Source organism: Lactuca virosa, chromosome 8 (genome assembly GCF_052849685.1).
Source record: "Lactuca virosa cultivar CGN04683 chromosome 8, Lactuca_virosa_CGN04683_v6, whole genome shotgun sequence".
NCBI classification, from domain to species: Eukaryota; Viridiplantae; Streptophyta; class Magnoliopsida; order Asterales; family Asteraceae; genus Lactuca; species Lactuca virosa.
This window is the reverse complement of record NC_136433.1, coordinates 6,378,668-6,396,313: the sequence shown is the minus strand read 5'-3', so window position 1 is coordinate 6,396,313 and position 17,646 is coordinate 6,378,668. Positions and strand designations below refer to the sequence as shown.

The 17,646-nt window shown below is 33.9% G+C and overlaps 1 protein-coding gene and 1 long non-coding RNA gene across 2 annotated transcripts; both read right to left on the bottom strand.

The window, feature by feature from the left end:
• Nucleotides 1-10,796: 10,796 nt before the first annotated feature.
• Nucleotides 10,797-11,965, bottom strand: LOC145134229 (uncharacterized). The gene is made up of 2 exons (XR_013719019.1): nt 11,417-11,965; nt 10,797-11,224 (listed from the first exon to the last, which is right to left on the bottom strand). It is a non-coding gene; the product is annotated as an uncharacterized LOC145134229 (long non-coding RNA).
• A 3,081-nt stretch (nt 11,966-15,046) lies between these two features.
• LOC145128275 (Heavy metal transport/detoxification superfamily protein) lies at nt 15,047-16,490 on the bottom strand. Its single transcript, XM_079063082.1, has 4 exons — nt 16,346-16,490; nt 16,049-16,232; nt 15,690-15,953; nt 15,047-15,598 (listed from the first exon to the last, which is right to left on the bottom strand). The coding sequence occupies exons 1-4, from the start codon at nt 16,364-16,366 to the stop codon at nt 15,159-15,161; spliced, it is 909 nt and encodes a 302-aa protein (XP_078919208.1). The 5' UTR covers nt 16,367-16,490; the 3' UTR covers nt 15,047-15,158.
• Nucleotides 16,491-17,646: the final 1,156 nt, after the last annotated feature.

The window sequence follows — 17,646 nt, the reverse complement described above, 5'->3', positions numbered from 1 at the left end:
AAAAAAACATGACGTTTGTCAAATTTTAAGATAATTACTTGGTTTGTGAAAAACGAATTATTTGTAAAATTTGAATCATTTGTTATATGAGTTGAATTAGGTCAAATTTAGTAAAAGATAAAATGATATGATTATTTTATTAGTTTTAAAAGTTTGATCTAAATGTTTTAAGGAGTTACAAATTTTGTCATAAAATTTTGGAGCTCAAAAGTTTTTTTTAAAGTTGTGATATTAAGGGTTTTTGAAACTTCCATAAGTTATGGATATGAAAGTTTTTTTTTAAAAAAAAATTTTGATTCAAAGTTTTTATGGAGTTACAAAATTTGGTGTTAATGTTTTAAAGAATTCCATAACTTCAAATAAGTTATGGAACATGGAAAGTTTCATCATAAAACACCATTAATTCCATAAGTTATGGAATCCAAAGGTTTTCAAGAATTACAAAACTTGCCCTCAAGTTTTGGAATTTGAGAAAAGTTTTTTATGAAAAAAAGAATTGAATTCTAAAACTCTTGGGTTCATAACTTAAACAATTAATTAAATGGTTTTAATTTTGAGTTTAATTATTGGAATTATGATGTTTTGTTGAATAGTTCAAATTAACTCTTATGGACTTTATTAATAGTTAATTAAAGCGTTTAATTAAAAGAGTATTATTAATCCATAAATATATGGTTTGAGTTTAATTAAATTAAAAGTCTAGTTTAATTAATAGATTAAACCACCAAGTATTTTAAATGTCTAAAATACACCCTTATACTATTATAATATTAAAAGTTTAATATATTATATGTATAAGAGCAAGTCGTCTTACCATTAGTAGGCCTCATTCACGAAGCCGGTCTATAAGGGGGTATAAGGTTACTGCCTATAAAATGGCAGTTTAATAGGTGTCCACTCTCACCCACCGCTTCCTTGACTGGTGGAGGGTCGTTAGCCGAACAGGTAGGACAAGGACTATAATTCTCCCTTCATTATAAGTATAATGATAAATACTAAGTAACTAAACACTTATAAATTCCCAATCTTAGTTACTTAGGAAAATGTGAATAAGGTACTAATCCATGAAATTACACTTTCCACTTTGTTTAAGCTGTTAGTGGAGCGTGTGTGGTTAACCGGCACACTAACCTGGACTTAACAAGGTAGGCAAAGGGTAACGTAATGTTTATAATAGTATCGTTGGAGCGTGTGTGGTTAACCGACACATCGATTGAGGGGTAAATATTAAGGGTACCAAGTATATATTTGCATGGTTACTTCACACCTTGTTTTGTGATCCTCGGCATCCCAGTCACAAAACCTGAAGGGCACACTCGAGATTGAAACATGCCATTGAAAAGTTCAATGAATCTTAAAAGAATCTAGGAGTTTCAAAACAAATTAAAACCTAATAATACATTTCGTTTATCTTGGTGGAAATTGGTGAATCGTCATTCACCTACCTTCAAATATTTTATAGCTTGGATTACGGCATCCCTCTTCCAAGTTATAAAATAGTTTGTTGGGTCCTAGCCTTAATATATCATATTGGGTGTTATATTAAGGACTTAAATCAACTTTACGTGAATTTCTCCCATTGTTGATGTCTGGTTTAGACAACAATGATCTTCCCAAACCAAGTTTTCCTAATGAATATGACTTCCCGAGTTTGGCTCATGGAAGTCATACTTCTCTTCCTCCACCTCCTCTAATTATTCTCCCTAACCCACAAGTTCAAGGTCACTCAAGCCCTAATGGCAAGCAAGGTCTATGTGTGATCACATCTTAGAGATGAAGCCACATATTGACAAGCCGGGAGAGTTGGGTGTCAAAGTCTTGAGAAAGTTGGATGTTCAATCACTTTCTAAGTCACATAGTGAGTTCCTTTGGGACTACTATGAAACAGACTATGACATGAACCTTAATGATCATATCTATTTGCTTGGTGCTGCTGAATCAGCAATGATTTGGAACGATAGTAAAGCAAATTTGATTAGAAGATCAACTTCCCAAAAACTTTATGGACAGTGACAATGGTGACACTGGAAATCCAGAAAAAGCATTATCTTCCCAATGGAAAGGGATTGGCCATAGTCAACCCGGTTGACCAAATGGTAAAGAGAAAGGCTAAGTCTGAGATAGTCCCATTACCAAAGGGTCCATATGTTTATTTTGCCAAAGGAAGGGGCGTTGATTGCAAAGCTGCCAAATTTACCTAAGGATGTTAAAGTCAATAAGTTTGACTCTACATCAGGTAGAGCCCATTATCTAACTCTGTTAAGTTCTATTCTGAGATCCTCATTACATGATGTGACTGGGTCACATGTTGATGTTTTAAGAATCAAAGAATAGAGAGAAATCTTAAAGGAAGTATATGCTGATTCTGATCGCGAAGGTGGATTTCGATCGCATCAGAATTTTGAGCAGTTGCTTAAGAAGTTATGATATATTGCTAAGGAATAGATAACAACAATTTTCCATGTGGATTGTAAGGATAAGTTTTTCCGCAAAGTTTTAAAATAAAAGAAAATTGTTTAATTTTATTTATTTGAAGTATCCTTACAATGGCATTTGTGGAAAATTGTTGCTTATATGATTCCACTGACAGCAATATTGGAAAATGGATTTGATTCTTTCATTTGTGGTAGTGTCTAAATTTACCAAATCAGGAAAGTTCCTCATCGCCCAAGTTTCAATTGGACCGAAACTTGGAATCATGCAAGTTGAATAGTATGATGAAAGAGAACTTTCAAGCATTGGAAAATCAAGACTAATTACTTGTTCACATGGATGTGTGAGTCAAGTGAAGGACTAAAGGGATCGAGTACACATTCTTGTGCACTGGTCATGTTCACCACAAAGCTCGTTAAGACTATTTGATTTACTAAAGTTTAGTAAATATGGTTATACTTACAAGTTTAAGTATAATTCTGAAACATTGGAAAAGTCTCAATGTATGGCAGAACGAATGGGAAGAATCAAATTAGGCAGAAAGATAAAAGTTTCTCAAATCTGAAAAGATGGGAGAGTAATTTAGTATGATCATCTTAATGATTTAGAAATCATATCACAATTATTCCTCTAAAGGTCATCTTAGTGCATTCTTATGACTAAGAAGAGGAGTCATGAATTGTTGAAATGGTTAGATCAGGAAGATGAGTCATACTTCGTTCCAAAACAATTCTTAGAGTCATACTCCAAGATTGTAACTTGAGTGACATATCTTAAAGAAAGGTTTAAAACACTTGTCAAATGTAAGAGTAAAAGTGTCCTACTCTTGTACATTTGAAATTGGTAAGTTGTGATGTTGTGGATAAAACAAAGACCAACTAAGGCCAATTGTGTGAAGTGTTTGTCTTGATAAAGAATCCGCACTATCTCTTGAATATTTGGCAAGATAGTCTTATATGTCAAGAGGATAGTGGGAGTCTTAAAGATCCTAAAAAGAATTTCAAGAACTAATCAAGAATAAAACCTGAGGTTTATCACTAGCACACGACTTGAGGTTTATAACCTATCGTGTTGACATATTCTGTGCCCATTCCAGTTAAAGTTGGCTTTGCATAGGAGTTCTGAAAGTTCTCAATTGGTTGCATAACAACTTCGAAGCAATGGCAGGCCTTGTACTGCCAGGTGGCAAGAAGTTAAGATTGCATAAGTTCAGTCCATATGAGTTTGGATTTGTCATTATCCTTTTCTTGTGACTATGGTTTTGACGATTCACATGGATAAGAACACATACACCATAAAATCTAAGGGTCATAAGGTTTCTCTCCGATTCATGAAAATGATGGTGAGGAAACACTTCCACCAAGTAGATTTGAAGCAGATGGCAAAAGGTCTAAACAATTGAGACTATGATTACGGCATCCTTTTTCATAGTTCTGAAATTGTTTAGACACACATGCTGCTATCTAAGGAAAGGTGTATGATTTTGAAAAAGTTTTATCAAAGCATCTCGTATCAGAAATCTGAACTTTGGTAAGAAAGTCAATAAAGTATTGATTTCTAGAAGTCCAGCTGATTTCTGAGTACATGTCAAAGTTAGTGGGAGCATAAGTGTTATGCTAATAATCATCATGTTAGTGGGAGCATGATAATTATTGTTAGTGTTGCAAGTTAGCAATGTTAATTATAGAAAACAAAAGTTTCAATTCGTGAGGCTGCAGGGATTGAAAAAGTTGTTTTGCTATAATTAAGGGAGATGATATACTTCATTTCAGTTCTAAAGGCTTAGATTGAGACCTTAATCATCTTTAGTCAAGAATATATATATATATATATATATATATATATATATATATATATATATATATATATATGAATTTCATGTTGGATTGGTTCAACTTAAGGAAATTCTATATATTGCGTTCTCAAAATTCGATTATGATTACGACATCCCTCTTCATAGTCAAATTTTGAAAACATGGCAAATAAAAATATTGTAGCAAAAGACTGGTCTAGAATCATGTCTTTATGTGAGACATCATGAATCGTGTATCATTTGCTTTGGGTATAGGATCGATTGCATGTGCTATAATATTTGTCATTTCTAAATTTTTCCAAATGCCTAGAGGCATTAAGAAGGGAAAAGGTCTAGAATTGGATATGACTAAAATGATTAAGCAATTGTCGAGGACAATCTGAGGTTTACCAAAGATTGGTTGCTTAGGGACCGTTGGAAGTATAGTGCTAATTTTGGAAGGACCATATTGACATATTCTGAAAAGAGGCATCTCTTGTTCAGAAGTGATAGTCAAAATGAGAATATGGAGTTGTCTCCATAGGTGGAAGTTATCTGTGTAAGATTAGAAAACTTAATGCAAGAAGCATGTCCAAAGCAATGTACTTTGAATATGAGACTTAGTTTCCATGGAGTTGATCTCCATTAGAATACCTTATAATGACTGTTGACAAGTCTTTGTGACTTTGTACATATTCATTACAGGAGGGTCAGTGCATATAAGTTTAAAATCTAAACAGATTTCGATAAATGATAGGAATTTGAAATTCTCACATTTTTCAATAAGGATTTGGGAGTGTGAAATTAGAATCATTGAAATTATGTTCAATTGGTTTATTTCACAAAGTAAGGATCATAGACAAACATAGAGTGCATACTTGGTGTATGGCAAAGCTATTGTTTAGAAAAACATAGTATACATGCTTGGAGCATGGGACAACTAGTGTTTTTAATTCAGGTATAAAGTTGATAAAACCGAAACAATGAAATAATGAGTAATCAGTATGGTGACAAATAAAAGTGGTCTATTTATATTCATAGAATTTGATACCATATTTGATTCATTTATTCTTGTGTTTCACTTTGCATGTTTTGACTTCCAGAATAACTAAGTCGCTCTTCCTGAATGATTAAGTTATTCAAACCATCCACAGTCGGTTATATGTTGGAAGTAGATATGAATCAAGACTGTCATGGGTTGGTTTGTAGAGGTCCAAGTTGGTGGACAAAGTGGTGCTACAACACTCATGAGTGCTCATAAGTTCCGAGTATTGGATTCAACCCGCGCTCATTTGAATCACTTCATGGATTTTATCACGAGTGATCATGAGACGATAATATCTTATATTCTTCAAACCTAGAGATATGAGTTGATACTATGAGTTGGTTATACATTGATTGCACGAAAACGCATTTGGTAACTCGATGTTATAAAACGTGCCTTTGTGTATGATTCAACAAGTAGTAGAACAAGCCATATGAGTCGAAGTTTATCCATTCCTTTTACCTTTGGGATAAAAGCGATATCTGTGGGCCCCTCGATGATTTAGTGATGACACATGTGAGTGCTTGGCCAAGCCAGGACTGATTTGATTTGTTCAATCAGTCAGTCATCATAAATCGAAAATCGGGAAACAACTAATGGACAGAGAGAATGATTATAATCCATGTCTCAGTCCATATGATATCTAGAATGGAGGAATATATGATCCCTTATCTAATGGACAAGTTAATACAAGGTCAGAGTTCGACAGCGGCTTTAAGAGCTACGATTGCCAGTTAGGTTTTGAAGTCATACTCAATAATAGTTTTAGACTTATCCAAGTGGGAGACTGTTGGATTAATGTCTAAGTCCATAACTATATTTGGTATGTACTTGACCCGACCCGGCATGGTCCATTTGGGTTGCACTTCACCGGCACAATTTATATGGATAGTCTTTTGAGAATAGTATATTTATGATTTATATTAATATATTATAAGTTCTAATATATTAATATGGAATCATATTATTTAATTAGTATTGATCAAGAATTAATTTAGAATTAATTAAGTGATCAAAAAGAACTAATTAAATATGGACTCTTATATATATATGGAATGGGCCAAGTTCATTTAGGTTAGGCTAAGCTTTCATGGATGGTCCATGGAGCTTTTAACCCATGAATCCTATGTAAATGAAAGGTCATGGGTATTAGGGTTTACATGGATGTAACCCTAATCCTCCATAATATATAAAGGGGTCCTTGGCTCACAAAAATTGGCACAAGTGTGTGAAAATAAGAGTGGGCCGATTTTAGTGTGCATACATATTCTCTCAAGTTCTTCCAAGGTGTTTTGGTGATTTGTGATTCCATTTGAGGCTTCCACACTATTGGGGCTAAGCTCTTAAAGCTTGAAGACATCAAGCTACATCCAAAGGTATGTCATCTAACTAGAACTTTGTAGTATATGTGCTTCATAATATGCTAGTTAGGATGAAACCTTGGAATAGTTAATATTTGCATGTATAATAGAGAAAACATAGATCCAAGGTTTATAGGGTTGCATGTACACCATAGGAGTGTTAGAATGCTCAAAACCCAACAAAGTAATGGGCCAAGGCCCAACATATGGCCCAATTTTCCAAATTGGGCCCAGACCTATACATGGTCTTTCCTTAAGTCCCATCCAATTATTCTAGTCCAAACTCTTGGTATTCCTATGGCCCAATATCACATAATCATAAAGGCCCAATTATGGCCCATCTATGGCCCAATTTTCCAAATTGGGCCCAAGACTCTCACATGGACCTTATCCTAAAACCCATACAATTATTTAGTCCATTTACTTATTCTTGGAAAGCCTATTAATAGTCCAATCACCAAAGCCCAATAGAAAGACACAACACAAGGCCCAAGTGAAATTAGGGTTCCCACATGAAATGACGATTAGGGTTAAGTGTTTCTTACTTAACCCATTAAGGACTTAATCCATTTAGTCCAATATTGCCTTAGGTTAATTTGCCAATGATTATTATTTAACATTTCAAGTTTATTAAATAATTTTCGTGTGTGTCCCGATCAATTCCCAAAAATTAGGGTTTCCAGACATTAGGGTTTTCCAAACCCTAATTAGGGTTTCCAACCCACATACTAGCCCATTAGTCAATTGTTTGGGCTTGTAGGTCCATTAGGGCTTCATTAGTCCCATTAGGGTTTCATTGGGCCCACTAGGGTTTCGTCAGGCCCATTCTGTCCAAGTATCCCAAACGAGTCAAAACGCAAACTAGGCACATCGTCACCCAACACGGCGGCTGGTGGCGGCAGCCACCACCTCACGGTCGTGGTGACGGATTTTCTTTACTATTCTGATTGATTACAATGCATTACAACACAATCCAAATAAAAACACACACACATACTAATAAAACACACACACACACACAGCCACCCTTGTGGCGACCGGTGGTTGTATATGGTGGCCGCCACCACCTCACGGTGGTGGTGGTGACTTCTTTTCGGATTCCGACCAAGGGCTTCTCACCCACACAGTACAACACACACTACATTACACACACCTAAAGTATACAAAAATCAAACACACACAACCACCTTCCATGGTGACTGGTGGCGACGGAAACATGGCAGCAAGCGGCGATTTGCAAAGACAGCCACCACCTCACGGTGGTGGCAAGCTTTTCTTGAGTCCTCGTTAGCAACAAGCGTCCACAGAACATCTACTCGTCGGGAGCTGGACACTGAATACACTCCGATCTCAGCCACTCTCGTGGCGGCACAAGGCAGTCGGGAAAGAAACCAGCCGGAACAGTCGTCGGGGGTGGCGACAACGACGATCGTGCAGCGGCAGATTAAGAAGGGGATAAGCGATGCACTTCGACCGGTTGTTGGGAGAAGCGGCGACAAGCTTCGTCGGCAAACAATGACGGTTGGCTTCGGTGGCAGAGAGGCTCCAAGATGACGACTGGAGAGAGTATGGGTAGCGGCTCACGCCTTCTGTGGTAGTAGAGCGGCACCGACGATGAGAGGCAGCATAAGGGGGTGCGGCGCCGGAGTTGGAGAAGGAAGGTGGTGGCGGCGGCCATCTCTATTAGGGTTAGGGTTTGAGTTGCATGAGAGTTAGGATGCATATATATGGGCTAACGGGAGTGACGGGTTCACTCGTGTCCATCCCCAACCATTTTCATATTTTACACATTTAGTCCCTCTCCATAAGAACTCTTTTCAACTTAAGTCCCAAAATTACCATGCAGCCCCTACTTGACAATACCTTTTCAACTTGGGTACATAATTTACCCCTTTAGCCCCATCCATCCAAAATCCTTTCATATTAAGTCCAAATGATACCAAACACACCCTGGCTTCCGAAATCCTTTTCAAAATAAAATCCCGAAATTACACTTTTAACCCCAACTTCTAAATTATGCCATTTGACTCCCCGAAACCAACACCCCGCTAATCATTATTTGATTTTGGCTATAAAATAATAATAAAATTACATTTCGGGGTTTCGGATTTATTATTTACTTATTTTATTTTAAACGGGATGTTACAATATATATATATATATATATATATATATATATATATATATATATATATATATATATGTATATGTATATATATATATATATATATATATATATATATATATATATATATATATACCAATCTCAGTAGTTAGAGACAAAATCATCAAGGGCGAAAAACGATATATACATTTAGAGGTTGTACGCACATGCACCAGATAATAACAAAAAACTCACATGTTTTTTAAAAAATTTTAGGATAAATTTATTATCGAAAAAAAAACCCAAATATAACAAAATTCATAATTTTTTATCATATTTCCACAGAAATAGATATTTATAAATAGAAAACAAATCTTTTTTTCGAAAAAAACCTTTTTCGTTTCGTTGTTGTTTTCTAATATTTAGGTTTATTTTTTTATCGAAAAGAAACTAAATATATCAAAATTAATAATTTTTTATCTTCTAAAAATAGACATCCATATAATTTAGTTTTCAATATGTAGGTCCATCGTAAGTGATGAAATTATATAAAATGTTTGATGAGTGAATGATATGTTGATATTACATAGCATTTGGTAGGTGTGTGTATCAAATCGTATAAACAAAACAAATCGTCCGCATTGCACCGCACCACACTGCATAACATGGTTTATCAGATTTGTTGTGTGGTTTGCGGTTTGTAATTTTTCCAAACCGCACTATGCATTGCAGTTTGCGGTTTTTAATAATGAAATTGTAGTTCAAACTGCACTGCACTATGTGTGTGTGTATATATATATATATATATATATATATATATATATAGAGAGAGAGAGAGAGAGAGATAGAGAAAGCTAGGTTCAAGTATTCTAACTAATTATTATGCGGATATCGTATGCTATGAGAATTACTAAGAGAATAAGTTGTTTAGCAATGCGAATACGTTCAACCTTACAAGAATATCGTCATTTTCATGCATTCTCGCTAATTATTATTTATTTTTGTTCACACACATCGTTTTTCACTCATTTTCATTCTGACAGAATACGACCCAATAAACATTCTGACAAACATTCTGACAGAAATAAGAATAATAATAATAATAAGTGTATAATAACCTTATAGACAATTTAATTAGTGAGAATGTGTGTTAGTGACAATAGGTATGTAAGATTGAACGTATTTATATTATCAAACAACATATTTTATTTATCATTCTCATAGCATACGATATCCGCACAATAACTAGAATAACCTAAGCCTATATATATATATATATATATATATATATATATATATATATATATATATATATATATATATATATATATATATATTAGATGTGTGCGTGCGCAAAGTGGCGACGATAAATAGTTTTTTGACGAATAATTTCTAATGACGAAATAATTATTAGATTTTATTATTAGTTATTATGTAATAAAAAATTATCAATTAAATAAAATATTTATGTTTGTACATTATATTTATATTGCCTTTTTATAATATTGATGTAAATTAATTAATATCTATGTCTAGTTAAGAAATATATATTAATTTAAATACATGAATTTAATATTTTATTATTTTCACTTTTCTCCAAATTGAATTTGTTAATTATTTTCCTTCGTTCAAGTATTTAAACTTTTGACAAGTATTAATAAATTATTTATACATAATTGACTTATACAAAAAGTTTTGTAACTTATACCTCTTAAATTTCAATATATTACTAAGAGGTTGTTTGGTAGGATCTGAATTTTTAAGATCTGAATTTTTAAGAGATCTGAATTTCTAAGAGAGTCTGAAATTTTAAGAGCTGAATGTTTAACATGTTGTTTGGTTGGGACCTCTGAATTACTGTGCTGAATTATTAAAATGACCATTTTACCCTTTTGTTTTAGTTTTTATTAAATTCAACTGTTTGTTTAGAAAATAACCTAATAAATTTCTTAAATACGTATTAAAAAAATATAAACACCATATAAAATCCAAATTTAGCATAAATCAAAATTAAACCACACAAAAAGTAGTATAAATTTTCCAGAATTGTGCAACAAACCAAACAAAAAACATCTAAAGACATTTCACAACAGAAGTTGATACATGAATACATCCTTTCACAACTCAACTTTCATTCAACAAATATAATGAATCTATATAAATCATCTACCTACAATTACACAATATCCCCCACACTACACTGCATCCTTCTTTCCTTGCCAATTGTCAAGTAGTTCAATACTTGTTTCTTCAACTGCTTTTATAATCAATTCATTGATTAATCTTGCTTCTTTGTTTACTCCATTGTTTCTGGTATCAAACTACAAGTCAACCTGTATGCAAATATTGTATACAACCCACCATCAACCATTATCCAGCCACCATATCCATTAATCCAAATCCAACATTACCCTCCTTCACTCTTTCCTGAACCACCGAACACCACCCACACAAACACCATTCCTACATTTTACCACCATCACCACAGCCTATACCGACAAAACCAAATCACCCAAAAAAACACACACACAAAAAATTTGACCATTAACATCAACTATAGATTACAATTGAAGAAATCAAAAACTGAATAACATAACATAAGAACTGATTAGCATAACATAAGAACTGATTTGGAGCATAACAAAAGAAGAGCAATCAATTTTCAGAAGAAGAGAACAAACCTGTTATCGATTTCTGATTTTGGACTTTAGGGCACAGAAAATGATGGGAAGGCTACTGAGACGAAACAAACGGGGTTGCAAGGCTGCTGGGACGTCGGCGATCGGCTGGGCGGCGTCGTTTCAGGCGGTCTTCGGCGACGGGAACTATGCGAAGGAAGCAGACTCGAACCGGGGAAGAAAACGCTACTCGAAAATCAGAAATCGCTGCTGAGACGAAACAAACGGGGTTGCAACGCTGCTGGGACGTCGACGATCGGCTGGGCGGCGGCGTTTTAGGCGGTCGTCGGCGACGGGAACTAGGCGACGGAAGCAGACGCGACTGGGGAAGAAAACGAAGGAGGAAGACGCAAGAACAGGAGAATAGGAGGCGAGTATGTCCGACCGTGCGATTTAGGGGCAAAACAAGATGCGCGTTTCTTTTCTTTTATTTTCAGACTTTGTTCAGGATCTGAAAAATTAAGAGGTGTTTTTGATTTTAAGAGGTAAAAAATAAGACCCAAACAAACGATCTGAATCTGAATTTTTCAGACATTGCCTCTTAATTTTACAATTAAGAGGTAAACAAACGGGGCCTAATATGATTTATAATATATATATATATATATATATATATATATATATATATATATATATATATATATATATATATTTAAGCTAAAAAATTACATTAAAAGAGGTCAAATATAACAGGAAAAATATATAACTTAATAGTGTATATAATAACCAACCATTGAATGATTAAAAGTCAAAGTATTTCATTTATATTTTGAATTTATTTATTTAAACTATTATAATTAGAGACTAATTTTGAAATATAATTGTTTTAAAAAACATGATTCAAATATAAACTATTAATACCCTTTGACCTTGTTTAAATTTGTTGTATGCTTGCCAACGATATCAAACGATATCATGTATTACTAAATGTATAGTGTAAGAACTCTATGCAGCAACAATTTAGTTGTATTAGTTTTCGAGAAATTAAATATTCTTTTATTTTTTGTGTCTAATATCTTCCTACCTATTTTAGATAGTGATAAGTGTCATTTAATTTAATTTAAATTTGATTGAGATGTTAAATTTGTACACTTGTCATCATCTTAAATAGATAGGAAGAAAAGTAAAAACAAAAGGTAGAATGATATATTTAATTTCTCTTAATTTTCTCTTTTAATGAAACTTATGGATTTGATTTTATAGATTTACAAAATAAACAAGAGTATGTAAAATTAGGGATGTCATCAAACTACAAAAAACCGTATAAACTGTCTGCACCAAACTGCACCACATATTGTGGTTTATAACCGTCGTGGTTCGGTTTGTAGTTTCCGATAATCTCAAACCGTATATATGTTGCAGTTTGTGGTTTTGACTCTAAACCGCACCACATACACCCTTAATATTTGGTACTTGAAAATTGGAGAGGAAAATAGAATGAAGTATTAAGAATGAATGAACAAATATTATGTTTGTTGCCACCAAAGAATGAAACACATCATTCCTCATGGGATTAATTACTTCTCTTAAGTTGATTTTCATTTCATAGATCGAATGTTTTTTATGTATTCTTGAATGGAATGATATATACATATAATAATTTAAAATTACTTTTATTAATTTAATATTCAGTAATATTAATCTTTGTTAAACATTTTAAAACTTTAATTAATTACTTTTACTTTTGAAAGAAAAAACATCAGAAATGGTCCCTGTGGTTTCCCCAAATCTGAAGTTTAGTCCCCGTGGTTTAAAAACATCATAGATGGTCCATGTGCTTTCAAAACTTTTCACGATTGGTCCTTATTGCTAACCCCGTTAAGTTTTGTTCGTTATTGAAGGGTATTTTCGTCATTTCACTACCACAGAGACCATTTATGATGTTTTCTCGTATTTTTTTTAAAAAAGAAAAAATTAAATATAATTAAATATATAAAAGGTCTCTATCTCTCTCTCTTTCTCAAAAACACACACACATACATTTCCTGAAAATAAAAAACGCACAACCTCATCCCAGTCTTCTCCCTCTCCTTAAAAATCTTTCTAACTCCGCTTGAAGGAAAGATCGTCGATCTCTTTCCATCGTCGATAACCTTTTGACATCAACGTCGTCTTTAGACGAAAGGGTGTTTCAAGGGGTTTTGTTCTTGGGTTCAAGGGGTTTCAAGATCTGTATTTGTAAACCCAGTTAAAGAAGACGAAAGGGGTTTCACTATAAACCTCAATTCACTACTTGACCATAAGACGCTCTCAACACCACCCCCATTACTTTACTTGTTGTCTTTAGATCTCTGAAATCCAGCATGTGTCGAAATTAGAGCTAAGGTGATCGACCAATTCCACATCATGTATCAATACTCTTTCAAGATTCACGATTGTCAACAGATTTTGGTAATTATGATCTGATATTCGTTTATTATGCGTTTGTATTTTGCAATGGAAGAAGAAGAGAATCAGGAGGTTGAGGAGGAAGGGATCGATCTAAAAGTTGGGATTAATCTGAATCGATTTGATACTACTTTAAATCTATTGAAAAGATTTAATTAATATCAGAAGGGATCGATCTGAAAATTGGGATCAAGTACAATGATACTAAGCCTGGATATTTTATTATTGTAGTTCTGATTGATCTTTTGAACACATATGAGAACCTGATTTTTTTTCTTCTGGTTTTGTGGTTTTTGTTTTTTTGAGTTTTTGATTAGATTAATGGTGATTATTGTTGAAATTGAAAGCGGGTGCAGACAAGGAATAGAGGAAAGCGAAAATAGAGGTGCTAAACCTGGGTTTGTGTATGATCTGTTTGGGTGTTGTAAATACAAATTTTCATATGGCTTCCATTCTAAACCTTTGAACTCGCTAGGTCAATGTGTATCTGGGTTTGTGTATGATCTGTTTGTGTGTAGTAATCTGGGTCGAACTTCCAGACAATGTTGTGAACAAAGCAAATCGATGATAGTGTTGGACTGATTGGCGAGGATGTGAAGACGATGAACAGAGTATGTAAGTTTCTTTGTGTGCATGTATGTGTCTAGAGAGAGAGAGAGAGAGAGGTGGGACCTTTTATATATTTGATTATATTTAATTTTTTCTTTTTAAAAAAATACGAGAAAACATCGGTAGTGAAATGACAAAAATGTCATTCAGTTAACGGACAAAACTTAACGGAATTACCAATAAGGATCAATCGTCAAAAGTTTTGAAAGCACAGAGACCATATATGATGTTTTTAAACCACGGAGACTAAACTTCAGATTTGGGAAAACCACAGGGACCATTTATGATGTTTTTTCTTTTTTAAATATAAATAAATTAATTTTCTTATAATTATATTTTAAGATTTATTGATATCTATGTCTTAATATTTTATAAATCTTCTTTGACTACAAATATATATTTATGTGCAATCTATTAATAACAGATTTTTATTTAATTATAATTTATTGTTTTAAATTAATATTTTTTTTATTACTAATTTATAACAAACAAATGTGTAGTGATTTATTTTATTGTTCGAGTCAACTACACATAACAGTTAAATGTAATTATGGATTCCATTACCTTGATTACGTCGTTTATTCCATTTCTTGATTGTCGTACTCAATCAAACCAAACGGACCTTTAGAAATGAGATAAATGGGAAGACTTGATAATTATATTAATTAATAAATCAATTAACAATGTAACATTCAAATCACATTCTAAAATATTTGTGACTGAATGTTATGATTTATTTATACCAGATTCAAGAGATGCAGCATGCATTTGGATTCTCGTCTGAGAAGAGTTGCGGTGGTGGGATTCTTTCCATCACATACAACGGCGGATACTGATGATAATACATCATCCTTTGCATGTCAACCAACTCCATTTTCTCTCCTCCATCTTTCTTCCCCTCCTCCTTCTCTCCATCAGCACCACCACCTTCCTTCTTTTCTTCTTCTGGTGGTTTCTCTTCTGGTTTTGCTTCTTCCGCTGGTTTCTCCTCAGGTTTTGCTGCAGCCTCTTCTTCTTTGGGCTTCTCAGCTGCTTCCGGTGCTGGTTCCGCCGCTGGCTCTGGTTGTGGCACGATCTTTGCTTGCTTTTTTGTACGCCTATACACATACTCCACCAGCTTCTCACCATCCATACTTCCTGTGACCATCACTTTACTTGAACCCACTTCTGTTTCCACTGTTTTCACCCCTGCAAATTATTCATCTCATTTCATTTACTTTTGAATTAACTTGAATAAAAAGAAATATCTCTATTACTCAAAATCTAATGACTTACGTACCTTTCATTCGGAGGATCTTGCGTTTGAGTTGCAGAGCACATGCTTCACAATGCATGTTGACATTCAACTCGACTGTAATTAATCCAGGGACTTCAGAGGCAACGACTTGAGGAATGGGATCACCTTCGTTAGCAGGAAGAGGAGACAACACTTTGGCGGTTCTTTTTGTTTTCTTGGTTATTTTATCACATACTGCTTGCGGTTCCACCACTCCTTTTATCGTCACTTGGTTCTTCCCCATGTCTATGTCCAACCCTACAACTCCTATATATAAACATACACACACCGCATTTAATGGATAATAATTAAGACACACACTGAACTACTCACACAGAGTATAAATAATTAAATATATATACCTGGAATTCTCAAGAGGGATTTCTCAATCTTTTTGGCACATCCAACACAATGCAAATCGATAAACAACACAAAGGGAGCTGGTGGTTTTGGTTCTTCTTCTTTTTTCTCTTCAGCTGGAGGTTTCTCCTCGGCATTTTCTTCTTTCTTTTCCTCTGGTTTTGGTTCTTCTACCTTTTGTTCTTCCTGTTAATTAGAAATAGAAATTAAAAAACCAGTCAGACTCACATCAGATATATCCCAGATCACATTCTTAACCATCTACATCTCACTCAAATAAACCCGAAATCAGTACTCACCACTTTCTGTTCTTCACCCATCGTCCTTAATACAAAAAGAGAGAGAGAGCAACTACAGTAGAGAGAGAGAGAGAGAGAGAGAGAGAGAGTGAATGAGAGAAAGAAAACAGAGAAATATATAAGAAATGATTTGAGAATCTTAAGGATGGACGGTGAGTTATTATCCTCAAAAAGCAAAACATTGACATGGCAGAGCACATGCAGAGCCACTAACTCTTTATATATAAAAATTTCCATCTTTTTGGGTTGGGATGCATCCATGGCCACAAAACTTAAGCAGAGGGAATTCCAAGGAATCAGAATAGACTTATTTATCGGAAAAGTAACTGTATATAATGGCCTTAAAAGGAGAAACAGATAAAATACCCCGTTGACACTCTCACGCAAAATTGTTACATATCTTGTGATTAATTAATATTAACTGCTTAATTACCATACGCATTTTTATAAAACAACAATTAACAAAGAGTTAATTAAACAGGTTCTAACAATGTACAATGTACATTATAATTTCAGTATAAGTCCCATCGTCAATCTTGAAGTTAGAAATTTCCCAACTCACACGGATGTATAAGTTTTTGTGTTAATATATAGCATGCATGTTCTTTTTCATCATTTCTTTAAGTATGTCACTTCAAATCTGACTAACTTTCAAAAGCTATGTGACAATTTATGATACAACAGTTGGTATGATGAGCGTGAAACTAGTCGAAGAATGAACGATCACAATCTACTGAAAAAACCGGTTGTTCAGTTGATGTATGAATGGAAGAAGGAGTAGTCGGGCAAAAGGTAAGAACTTTAATTTTGGAGGGATGCCAAAAGGAATAAAGGATTACGTGTAAAGATCTTCTTACTTGAAACTTGGTCTCACATGCAACATTATTATTATAATTATTATGTAATATTTTCTTTTTGGGAAATAAATTGGGTTATTTAATATGTGGTTACCTAACCTACCATCTTTTGTTTTTGATGTAACCAACTTGATTGAATCTCGACACAAAAAGAGTGGTCAGATATGGGGTTCCCCACTTGGGATCTGCAGAAATTTAACTTTCTTACGTGGGGATGAATGTTGTACACATAGACTTGCATTTGGATCTACATAACCTCTTTGTGTAACTTAGTTTATAAGAGTAACAAAACTTTATTTCAATTCAAAAGGGTCCAGATCAAGTACCAATTATAGAAACAATCAGACATGTGGACGTGAGTCAGCATGGGACACCAATGTTTCGCCACAATACAAAACTTTTTTTTTCTACATTTTACCCATCAAATTAATGCTTCCATTTTTT

Coding starts and splice junctions, on each gene's coding strand:
- LOC145128275 (XM_079063082.1), bottom strand. CDS start 16,366: ATGGGTGAAGAACAGAAAGTG. Junction 15,954..16,048: donor ATCCCTCTTGAGAATTCCAG/GTATATATATTT, acceptor GTTTATATATAG/GAGTTGTAGGGTTGGACATA. Junction 15,599..15,689: donor CAAGATCCTCCGAATGAAAG/GTACGTAAGTCA, acceptor AATAATTTGCAG/GGGTGAAAACAGTGGAAACA.